Source organism: Schistosoma mansoni, chromosome 3 (genome assembly GCF_000237925.1).
Source record: "Schistosoma mansoni strain Puerto Rico chromosome 3, complete genome".
NCBI classification, from domain to species: domain Eukaryota; kingdom Metazoa; phylum Platyhelminthes; class Trematoda; order Strigeidida; family Schistosomatidae; genus Schistosoma; species Schistosoma mansoni.
The window spans coordinates 7,415,461-7,427,668 of NC_031497.1; the positions used below are offsets into that span (position 1 = coordinate 7,415,461).

The 12,208-nt window shown below is 31.9% G+C and overlaps 1 protein-coding gene across 1 annotated transcript in view; it reads right to left on the reverse strand.

Annotated features, from left to right (window-relative positions):
• Smp_074830 (tubulin tyrosine ligase-related) overlaps nucleotides 1-10,542 on the reverse strand; it is a gene marked incomplete at both ends in the record, with an annotated part of 33,996 nt that extends 23,454 nt beyond the window's left edge. Inside the window, 8 exons of the mRNA XM_018799083.1 lie at nucleotides 2,896-3,183; nucleotides 5,388-5,544; nucleotides 6,661-6,791; nucleotides 8,413-8,531; nucleotides 10,028-10,068; nucleotides 10,110-10,191; nucleotides 10,223-10,481; nucleotides 10,525-10,542. Coding sequence (XP_018650907.1) covers nucleotides 2,896-3,183; nucleotides 5,388-5,544; nucleotides 6,661-6,791; nucleotides 8,413-8,531; nucleotides 10,028-10,068; nucleotides 10,110-10,191; nucleotides 10,223-10,481; nucleotides 10,525-10,542 — 1,095 coding nt within the window. The remainder of the gene's footprint in view (nucleotides 1-2,895; nucleotides 3,184-5,387; nucleotides 5,545-6,660; nucleotides 6,792-8,412; nucleotides 8,532-10,027; nucleotides 10,069-10,109; nucleotides 10,192-10,222; nucleotides 10,482-10,524) is intronic.
• Between the last annotated feature and the right edge of the window lie 1,666 nt (nucleotides 10,543-12,208).

Consider the following 12,208-nt stretch of genomic DNA (forward strand, 5'->3'; position numbering starts at 1 on the left):
ATGTCGTATCTGGCTTCTTTATTCTATCTGTGGTGAGTAGTTACATATAGGTGCTTTTAAACAATGTTTCTAAATTGTTTTAATTTACAAGTAGGTTGTATTTCAAACTGTGACTAGAAGTGGGATCTAAGATGTGGATTTTTCTTGATGTGGGACTTGTCGGCTGAATGTACCAACATCTCAGTCTTGATGTCCCTACTAATTCTTCAGCCTAGTACCCGTTATTTAGAATGTTATAGCTTTATTCATTGGTCTATTAATTTATAGAAGTTATATGCTAATTTAGTTCAGAATATCGATAACCTGAAAAATACAAATCTTTACAGTTATTAGTGAATACAGCAAAGATCGAACATGGCATGATTATTTCCATTCTGTAGTCAAATGGGTGTCCTTAAGAAGTTCAAAGGAATGAGCACAGCTCTAAGCTTTATTAACACATGGATACAATTAAAATTATTTGACGAGCCTAAGGTAGGAGGAGATATGCATTTTAGATTTCACTGCTAGCTATAAAATCAAAATACAATTTATTGAATATATTTTATTCAATATTAGACCAGCCGCTCACTTATGCTCATCCATATTATCATTAGTCCGTAGCTCACCGCGCTGACTAAGTGGTTATCATTCATGTTTATGCCGTAATTAATAAATAAAAAAATTAAACACAATGGTTTATTGTACTTGCTGTTTTATAGTTAAGTAAGTTTCTAGAGCATGTTGTAGCTAAATATTGTGGCGAGACTAGAGTTTATGGACGAAGCAATCAGATTTAAGATAACAGGTCTTGGGTTTTGATGCGAAATTCAATCATCCATTCAGCTAAATAGCGTTTCATCATTTTAGCTTATGTCAGTTCGTGACGAAAAACCTAAATCTAATTCCCAACCATAATCATCAACTTTAAATCATAATTTTAATGCCTCATACTGGTTTATAACCCTCATTTAATCCTAGTTAGTAGGTAGACAATCTCAAGGTCACTTTGTCGTCGCTCAAAGGTCGTCCATGAATTATAGTCTCGCTAACGTTGTATTTGGTTTAGAAATAGGTTTGATACATCTGTCATTTCTCAAAAGTAACTTGTGATTATAAGGCTAAGTAACTGTGGTCTGCATTTCTGTGCAGCATAACTTTCCTTATGGTATTAGTTATTAATAAACAGAAAACCTGTTATGGGAACATCTTCGCCAACTACCTTTGACTATGTTTGATTTTTTATATGGTAACTGTACCTAGTTTTGAACTATTTCAAGATGAAACCAGATGAAAGTAAATATTTAAATTCAATTCGAAAATAAAAAGTCCTAACTAAATAACGTTTGCTTTACAAATTTTTCAATAGTATAAATGCAGTAAGTGAACATATTTTCAAGACTTAGTGATTTCGACTTAAATCCGAGTATTTGTTGTTGATGGAGAAACATTTCATTGATTACTGCCATCGTAAATTATTCTTTAAGTCAGTTTAACCTTATCCGCTTAATTCTGAATGTTTTCATTCAATATATATGTTTACATCATATCTATTAGTGATCGTGTATTATATAATCAGCAATGATATAGGTAGGTTGAAAACTATGGTCAGCTCTACAATAAGGTTTTTATCAGTATAGAGATTTTGCGGAGATTATTAAATTTTGATAGTTTACATCATAGACTGATCTTATTTGAACCGTCATTGAAAACGAAGAAGCACTGAACAGATGTTTCGTTCCAGTATGGGAGTCCTATGTAGTGCACATTCACGACCCCAACGCCGGAGGTCGAACTCTAGGCGTTCAGTTCCAAACCTAGATTTCTGACTTCTAGACCACTGAGTCAGTATACAATAAAGTAAAGTAAAGAGTTTCGCCAGTTCGTGGGATGATTTTTGGTTGCTTGTGGTAGACAGCCGTCTCAGATGCGACTTGGTCAAGTTTCGATTGTTAACCTAGTGATTTGATATTGATTGGTTGCACAAGTGATATGATTTAGATCACGAGTAACTAAATCGACTTTTGCACTGTAGTTAGCGAATGATAATGTACTTTCATTTAGTCTGTATTTTTCGTAATTTTCTTTATCTGATTTTTTTTTCCATAATTTGCAAATAAAAATACAAGTTGATATGAAACAAAGAAAACCATTCAAATTTATCAGTTGAACTGAAAGTTACAAATAAACCTACATAGAAATATTTCAAATAAATTGGGCATTGAGTAGAATATTAATAATAATGAAATAATAATAAATATATTTTTGATATCCTTATGAGTAAAAATTTGGAATCCTGACTTTTCAAGGAAGAAGTGACTTAAATAAAGCTACGAAAAGTCAGAAATCAAAACTTTTGCTTGCTTGGGATATAATATATATATATAATTATTTTATTAGTATTACATGAGAAAGGAACTTAATATCTGTGAGTCTTAGCCAAATATCTTCACACCCAAATAAACTCATGCATCCTGTAAGATTTATAATGCTTATTGCAGGAGATTCACATACGGCTGTCAGCATGTCATAAGACACATTATTCTTATAGTGATTGTAGCATAAACAAATAGATAATGAAATTTCAACGTGTTCCAGAGGATCAACTGATCAACAAAACGATACAAAAACGAACAAAACGAATTGACAATTAGCTTTTTGCTCGTTTAGCATTTATCATCACCATTTTTTCTAGAACCTTGAGAAGCTTCATACATTTAGTAAGATTCTAATCTTCATCATCATCTTAATGTGAAACATTACTCATACATTACTTCTGGTTTATTTGAACTTTTGGAAAACCAGAATTCATACACGAATAAATCATTAAACATTCATATTCCAAAAACGTTAATATATGGTGCCGTCAAAATTCTGAAAATATTATGTATGTAAGATTCATAAATATTAACTAACTTTTTTCACATCATAGCCATTATCTTTAAACCATCGATTAAGCGTTGTAATCCGGCGTTTTGTTCCTCCTTCTTCATTATCTCTGATATAGCCTTCGCTATGTTTTTGTACAGCATAATTTGTTAAATGCATATACATATCATGTACATTACGTTGATTTGGTTCAATATATGAATATGTAGTAAAACGTACTAAGCCATCTTTAAATACAAATAAACGTAGTGGGTCACATGAAGTAAGCAGAACATAAATTCTCAAGTCAAATTTATATCCATCGATAAGGAAAGGCTGAAAAGTAAGTTTAATGATGAATAAACACACTTTTTATTCAAGAGAAAGAATCGTTTTTATAGTATAGAAATTTTTAGTTTGTTTAAAAGTTAGTTGATTAACTGTAATATGGTATGATCTAGAATAGTTATGCATTAATTAATAATGCTTCAATTGTTAACTATAAAACAAAGTTTTCATTATGTTTAAACAAAAATCGTGAAAACCATAAACAGTTGACTCTAATTAATCCCCATATTTTATAGTCATTTAGGATTTTAATGAGTATAAAGTTCTAATTCAGATAAATAGACTTCTACAAGTTCATTTAGTTGGTAGTGAAGAAATTATGATAAAGCGATTCTCATGTTGTTCATATTAATTTAATTACAAAGACTATTCAGAACGAAGTTGTTTTCTTCATATAGTCTATTATATTATCATTTCTCGGATGTTCTGAGACTAAATACTTTACTATAGTCAATTGACTCATATTATTGTTATATCCCGACGAGAATAATGAAATGTAACTGTTGGGATCTATCTTTGGACTAATATAATACGTATATTCTTATTGTATAACTATTGTCTGACTAGATTATGTATATTCATATTCCTTTCATACGATTTAATATTCTTGAGATATTCACCATTTATTAGTAACACTTTCTCATAATCATAGCCACTTTTGGCTTGATCTTGTACAAATGTTATTTTCTATTTATGGTGTGATGTGATCTGTTTGGTTTGTATATAAACCGAGTATGTTTGAAATATATGATTGATATTCACAGAAGCTGAGATTGGTGTTCTGGACTTAAAAGGCATGGAAAAGGACTAATCGGGACTCCAGGCTGTTCGTTCAAGTGTATATGTCAATTGTTGGTCGTATAAGTTCTCGTATTCGCAGTAATTGTGTAAGCTAAAAACAACAATTATTATATCGAATAAAATAACATAGAGTTGTTAAATAGCAACGTTAACATAATCATATTTATCAACAATGAATCATTCTAATTATTATTTCACATAAATGCAGTTCTTCAATACATTTGCAACACACATTTCTCGATATATTATGTAATATATAAAGAGAGAGAGGATGTATTAACTAAACAATTACTTTACTAAACAAATGCTGTTATATATCAATAGATCAAATAAATATATTTATATTGCTTCCTAAAAGTGACTATTTTAATAATCAAAAATGTTAATCAAAGCTGTAGATAAAATTAAACGACGTCGATAGAGAGACCTTTTTGGTTGTAATAGACTTATAACAGATATTTGTCATATCTTAACATTGTCAATTGATTTAATATAATTAATAATTATCCTGTCAATTGATTCAATCAAGTATTATCTCTCTGAGTTGTTTGCTTTTCGCGCTTATGTTTAATTTTGTTGTGAGTATGATTCTAGAAGTCACTCTTCATGTGTCTGAATTTTTAAGGAAATGTTTTTGCATTGAATTTCAGAAGTCACACAATGCTGATCTGTTTGATAGGGACATTGAAAAATGTTGAGTCTTCTTAGCCCCATGATTAGCAATACAGGAATGTCTGAAGTTCTAGACCAAAGCCTATGCTGACAATAAAGAATGATGTTCTTAAATAAATTGACCATTTTATTTATGTTAAAAGTCCCATAAGATCTGATGAATTGGTGAGTGATAAAATCTGTAAATAGGCTAGGAATTTTCTTTTAATTTACATCATTTAACACCACTGTTGAACCAGGCTATATTTGTATTTACCTATCAAAAAGGCAACTGTGACAGATTTTGGCGATTTCTTTCTCTTAATACAGTTGTTCAGAAATAAATTGATGATTATTTTGACCAGTAATAATTTCAATATCAGCATGCCATAGCATTAGATCCGAAATCTAAATTTATTACATCCTTCAGAAAATGTTTTCGAGCTTTCTGTGACTCACCAAAAGCTCACTCAGTTTACAAAGCTTATTTTTATACTTGACAAATTGCAATACGCTTTATTTAGTCTTTTTTTAAGTAGTTTGTTTTTTTATATGGTCAGGCATTTGTCATGTTTTGTCTCTTTGTGTAAAGCAACAATTTCTTCATATATATTCAGGAAGCACAGAGTTGGATACTGTCAACGTAGAAATGCACTACAAGTCACTGATAGAGAAACTAATAAATTCTATTCAAAATACCAATAATAATAACAATAACAATAGCAACTGGTAACATTTACCCTTGATATGTACACTTGGCAAATCATATTTTCCACTGGTCGAATATCTTTAGCATTTTTAGTGATATAAATACCACGACCTTGACATCCATTATCTGGTTTTATAATAAACGTTTTACTTTTATGCTTCCTAGCATAATTCTGAACATCATTCCAACTAGAAAAAAAATAAGGAAATGTTAACTGAAGACAAAAATAATCACTATCATTAAATGAGTTGGAATGTTGTGATAAATCTTAGTAACGGTCATCATAACATCAACTATTGGGAGAAATTTGGCAATGTTTAACATGTTCTTTAATATTGTAGTGGCAGTTGATATGTTAAGCCCATATACTTTATCTAGCTCCTGAACAAGCCAATTTAATTATCCACCTTGAGTCATGTTTTGACCTTGTTAATTATTCACTTATTAACCCTGATTATTTTTTATATGAGCGTATGTGTGTACACTTCTTATCCTATTCATCATATGTCTGTAACTTATTCTTTCTGACTATAAATATTGATTAAGGCTTGATTAAAGAGAGTTGGCTTATCCGCCATCTTCAATGCGTGTCATTTATGCTTCGCTCGCTGATATTTGCTCATGTGCTTATAACTTTCTGACCTGCGTCATTTGTCAATAAAGCTGTAGCTGCCGCTTCTCTTTGCCTTCTGACTTCACGCACTGTTAAGATTTCTATTATAACGGTTATCGAGGTGAACGATTAACGAAGCAGGGCACTACAATATGTTTCGGGATTTTTAAACATCACATCAGTAAAATATCCAGATTGTAAAGAGATCGAGTCAGCTTTTGAAAAGCGCTATCTGACCATTGTGACTGTTACTTAAATATATTCACTGGTAAACTGTTTTGAGATGTAGTTATAGTAGTTATTCGAATCGTTGAAATGTCACTTCTTGAAAACTCTATCTAAATCTTTATGCATTTTATTTTGGTAATTTTGAAAGTACATTAGCGTTTTGATTAGTTATTTTTGTAATTTAGTTTATAATTTGTTGGTTCCCTTCTATTTCTTGGAATTCACCAGATGAATTTTATTTTTTACCTTCTTCCGATGAAAAATGACTAAATAATTTAGATTGAATCCACCATCAGTCTTATATTATAGAAAGTACAAATGAAAAACATCCATATATGATTATGCATGAGTTTTCCTGAAATATAGTTTGGTAGTGGTGAAAACAATTAATTCTTTTAAAAACCATTATAAAATGCACCATAACTTAGCGTAAACATACAATAATGGTAAAAATTCAACTTACTCTGATGGAAGACACCAAGTTTTTGGAAATATATTATAGTCTTTTGGAAATAATCTAATCATTCTGTTTAAATTACGTGCTAAACTATCTTTTCGACAAATTTCAGACATTCCAGGAAAATGATTTATTTTCTATAAGTTTTAAATAAGAAATAAAGAAAAACAGTTTAGCCACTTATTTATTTACATTTAAAATCAGCTGTATAAAGATACTTCTATTGTTACACCTTATTAATGACAAGTAATTATCGGTAGTTTCAGCAAAAATCAAACCATTGAATGATTTGAAATAATTAATTCTTTATCAGAGGTTATCACTAAAAATTATTACAGAGCCGAGTGCTAAACTTGCAAAACCGGTTATTGTGTTAAGTTTCTCGTAACCCATCACCATCTCAATAAATTGTTACTTCTGCTAGTTTGTACTTTCACTGTGGAATAAAATTATGACAACTTAAGCTGATATACTATTGTTTGTGCAGTCTGTCTTAAAATTACTGATTAAAATATATATATAAGGTAAAATACAGAACAATAAATAACACTCAACATAAAATTAACCGTTTATATTTCAGTTGTTATAAGTAGTATCAGTTAGTTATACTTAGTCTCTTGCACTTTTATTTTGAGGTTGTATTTTATATTTTGGAGCAAATTTGTTGGTGTTTATTGTGTTCATCCTAGTTTGGATGAATTATTCATGTGATGTAGTTCATACTTATATAATAGATATGACTTAAACCTTGTTAATTTGTAACAATTATTTGTTCCACAGTTTTTGTGTGATCAAACATGATGTTTGTTTATTTCCAAGTAATAAATGACGTCCATTAAATACGAAGTTTGTAACTGATAAACCTTTGACGCATATGTTCTTAAATAATCTATGTTTTTATTTTATTATATCATAATGAATGCAACAACTAGACACAACTGATGAATGGATAAGGGTTAAGTATAAAATTATGTTAATTTAGTCCTGAAAGTACTCTTATTTTCTCATTTGATGCTTTGCAAAATGTTTTCAAACTGGAAAGGTCAATAATAAAGGTTTCCAGATTTCAGCGAAACTTTAGTTAGGTAATTTAAAGTAAAGATTGGATTTTGACAGTCAAATCGATAGATAATACTGGTTTTTTGACCTTAGCTATAAGAATAAGTGTATTTTATTTATCCAACTTCCTTTATAGAGGTTATTATTTGAATGGCTCGAAATAGAAGTCAACCTGCCAATGCTACAACTTTATATTGTGTATACAAAATGGAATATTTTTTATTTAACTAGCCTGTTCTTCCTTTTTTTCTAGTTAACTCTATTATTTATTCATGTACGTTATCAGATACCTTCTTTTATAGCGCTATATCAGCACTCAAAGTGTCTCAAAAGTTTAAAACACATCAATTCATACTAATCAGAAGTGCTTTACGCAGCAGCTCAAACTGTGGATAAAATGGTAAGCTTAGGTACGTTTTAACGTCACCTGTTATCAGTCAGGAGTAATTTGACTTGCAAATAACTACGATAAAAAGATCCAGTATTTATTTAGAAACACTGAGACACCTTTTATATTACTAAACAATTCAACAGAAAATAAGAACCAGCAATTAAAGAGAAAGGCCATTTACAATAAATGCAGTGTCTTGGATAACTTCTCTTGATATCAGACACTTCGAGAGGTACATTGGTTTAGAGAATTTACTTGTACTCCATAAACAACTATCATTTTTTCTACAAAAGTATTTTAGCACATACCTGCCACTGTTTCATAACCAGAACCTTATCAATAGTAACTGAATAATCGGTCCAATAAAGACACCAGTCTTCGTCATCTTCAGTTTCTCGGAAGCCAAATCGTTTCAGAACTCTACGTACTAAAATAATAGACAAAAGTCGGTCACATAATCAGGGAGTTATAACGAAACATACATAAGCACGTTGTAGTGTCGGGAGTCAGTTGAAAGTAAACTAAATAATGAATAATATTTTTATGTCTTTAAAAAGCAGATTTTAATTCAAGCGAGAACGTAATTTGTTGATAGTTTGTCTGTTTCATAGTGACGCTTGCATACTTGAGTGACCGTGGTACTTCACACTTCATTTCTGCTGAACAATTCGCTTAAATTTTGATGAGTGATTGTTATAGTGTCAAATTATATAAAATTTGTTGAAAAATATCACTCCTAAACTAATGAACTTTGTAACCGCTGACCGTCTTCTTATACCACTGGGGTCTTCACTGTTGAATTTTTTCTCGGGTAAAACGTCTATCACAGTAGTTTGTTTATGATTTGAAAAAGCATTTCGACTTCCATTTTACTATGGCCTTTTGTTTGAGTGTTAAAAGTAAATATAGTATTCGCAGCCGGAGTAGTGAGTTTGTAAAACTTTCACCAACTGTCAAGGGCGTGAAAAAGTAAAACTAAGCATAAAAGACTTAAAACAAACTGTGGTGATGTGAACGATATAGAAAAATATGATGTAATTTGCTTAAAGGTCTTTAAGAGTATACATAATAAATTACACTGAATTCTCGATCAGTACCGATTTAAGTGTCCAACTGCTAGCTCTATTGACCTTCAAGCCTCCAACCAAAGAGTTCACTTAGTAATATGTGGACCACATCAGCATCCTGTTGGTTAAAGACGTTGCACTGTTGAATTTTGACAGTTATAAAATTCTAAGCAGAGATGATGATGGCTATCAGTGGAATCCGGGACGCGAGCCTCTCCATATTTGGACTTGTCAAATGGATGTGCCTGCATCTTAGAGTTGATGTTCATTCCAAGACTAGAACATTATACGGTTCGCATCAAACGCCATCACATTATTCACTTAGCTACTGAGTCCTAATAGCCACTAGTTTGTGCAATATTTCATACAGATTAGAATCTAGAAAAATCCAAACGTATCTGTCTGCATCGTTAAAATATATTGCTCTGTCAATTTTCAATAGATTAGTAAATGATATAATTTATAAGGTTTGATTGAAAATCAGCACTTTATTTAACAATTTCTGTAGTGTCAAACGTAAAATTTAGTGGAATAATAAAATTCATTACGATACATTGATTTCTCCCTTCTTCATAAACCATATTTGAAACCTGAAACCCCATACAAGGAAAAAAGATGCTATATCTAGGTGAAAAAAATATATAGTTTCTGTACAGAGTGTGATTCAGAAAGTGGTAGTTTTATAAGAGTTTGTTGTCTTCAAAATTCAAAAAATCTTCAAAAATTTTTTAAACTATGCTGCATACTCAACCACAATGCTTTTATTTACAAAACAAAAAATAGTTTTCTTTCAAACAAACATCAATATTTAATAATAGATGTGATTGGTTTTTACTGATTTAAGCTTTGAACAAACCTGATTCATATTTACAGTTTGAAAGGTTGACAACGAGATGTCTGCAAAAAATTATAAATCTTTTTCGAAATGATCGGATTACTTCTTTTTTCTTTTTTTCTTGCAAACTTGACCTTCAGGTGGTGACTTAAGTGGAGTTTCAGGTTTATTTGTCATGGCTCCATCTATCACTACATTAAGTAATAAACAACATACTCGATGACTTTTCAACTTCACCACAACCGTCGTGCAATGCTGTATCGGTCTCACTTTTCTCTTCTTGGTCTTCCGGAGGAAGAATGAGTAGGTTTTCTTCATCAATTAGTCTAAGAACAGGTTGGCAGACATTCAAACTATCTTTCAACTCTGACCCCCCTTCATCTTCTGGTATGTTTTCCTCATCAGAAGATGTATCTCCAAGTGTTTTTATATGTACTTCTGAAGAGAGAAATTCAGGACTAACAGAATCTTTAATCTATTCAATTAACAAAATAACAACAAATATTTCACACATTTACATGAACAATATCATCCATTCAAGTAAAGTGGAACTTTATAAAGGTGTAATTGAACTTATTGCTATCTATTTGCAAGCAAAAATGCGTCCACGTTAAAGGATGAAATATGTTGGGAACTTATATTGCGCGGCGCCAAAGCTGACCTTAGCAACATTCGTCCTAACAAATATGAGATAGTTCAACATCCAGTACATACGTAACAATAATATTCTAGCTTGAGATCAGAAATTTAATCGCACAGAATAAAATGTTTTAGAAGTTCTTAGTTGTTAAACCTTGAATCAGAACAAATTACAGAATTGACGAACAACATTACAGAGGCGAAACTTCGAGTTTAAACTGCCATAAGTAGTTGGAATACAAAATGATTATTTCCATCTGCAATTGCATTTTTTAGAGTGGACAGAAAGTGGTGTCTAGGCAATATGACACTTAACCTCGTATACTGCAGTTTAATTATTAGTCTTATTTAAAGCAACGATATCGGCAAGGATGCCAGAAAATTTCGAAGTTACCACGTCTTTGCACGTAGGAGTTTTGCAATAGAAGTATGTCAATCGGAGATAAGAAAGAAATGGGTTTGAAGATGGATTTTGAGAGCTATCGATATGTCAAGAAGAGTTTGGTCTAGGCTGGCTAGTAGTTGAAATGCTGGCGTAGCACGACGTACCCACTTGTGATCTGGTGCGGATGCGTTAGCGAACGCCTTCAACTAGCGTGTGTCCAGTAAAACTAATGGGTCCAGTATCAACGTCGGATACTTATAAATTTATTTGCTATGGGGATGTGTTTACTTCCATAGTAATATATTTTCATAAAACTTCAGGCATTTTCGATATCCAGTGAATTTTCAACGGCAGTGCACAAATCGATTGGTTTCTAACCACTCTCTTCCCACTTTTCCTGTGATATTACAAGGCTTTGTTAGTCCACCATTTGCCAACATCCGTTATTTAATAACTTAGGCTTTGGGGGAACAAACAGGACCGAAATCATTTTGTTATTATAACGTGGCTGACGAAATTTCTAATGAATAAACAATTTTCATTGTTGATGAGAACCCGTATTGGTTTTGGTAAACGTATATACCTGAAATTAACCCAAAGGGTTTGCTGACCGCCAATGGAAACCTGAAAGCGCCGGACGGTTATTCGGTCTCTTACACGAGGGATTAATACCTTTGTCCTTGAGTCGGGATCCTACGGTCTTCATATTTAACTCCAACGGATCCGTGATGTTGTGTGACCATCATCCATCGTCTTCGGTGTGTAACTTACTCACACCGAACATGGTTGAACTTTACTGGTCGCGGTTTCTCATTCGTACTCTTAGAGTCATCTCTCGAAGCTATTCACTAGTAAACGCATAGCAATTTTCATTTTAAAGTTGTGGAGATTGTTGATTTTCATTGAGATCATTATGAATTAGGAGTGGTCGATGTGCAGTCCAGAGAGTTCCACACTAGTACAAAACGGCAGTTCAGTGCTTTCAGGTTCCTATTGATCGGTTTATGACCTCAATGAAATTCAAGAATCTCCACAACCCTTAACAGCATCCAAAGACATTTGCTGAAATTCTCTCATGATATGTTTCTCTCGTCAGCCAAATATTCTGCCCAACAAATTTACACTGATCCGTTCCGGCTCACTTACAATGCCAATATTCTTCTCGTCGATCGTCTTCT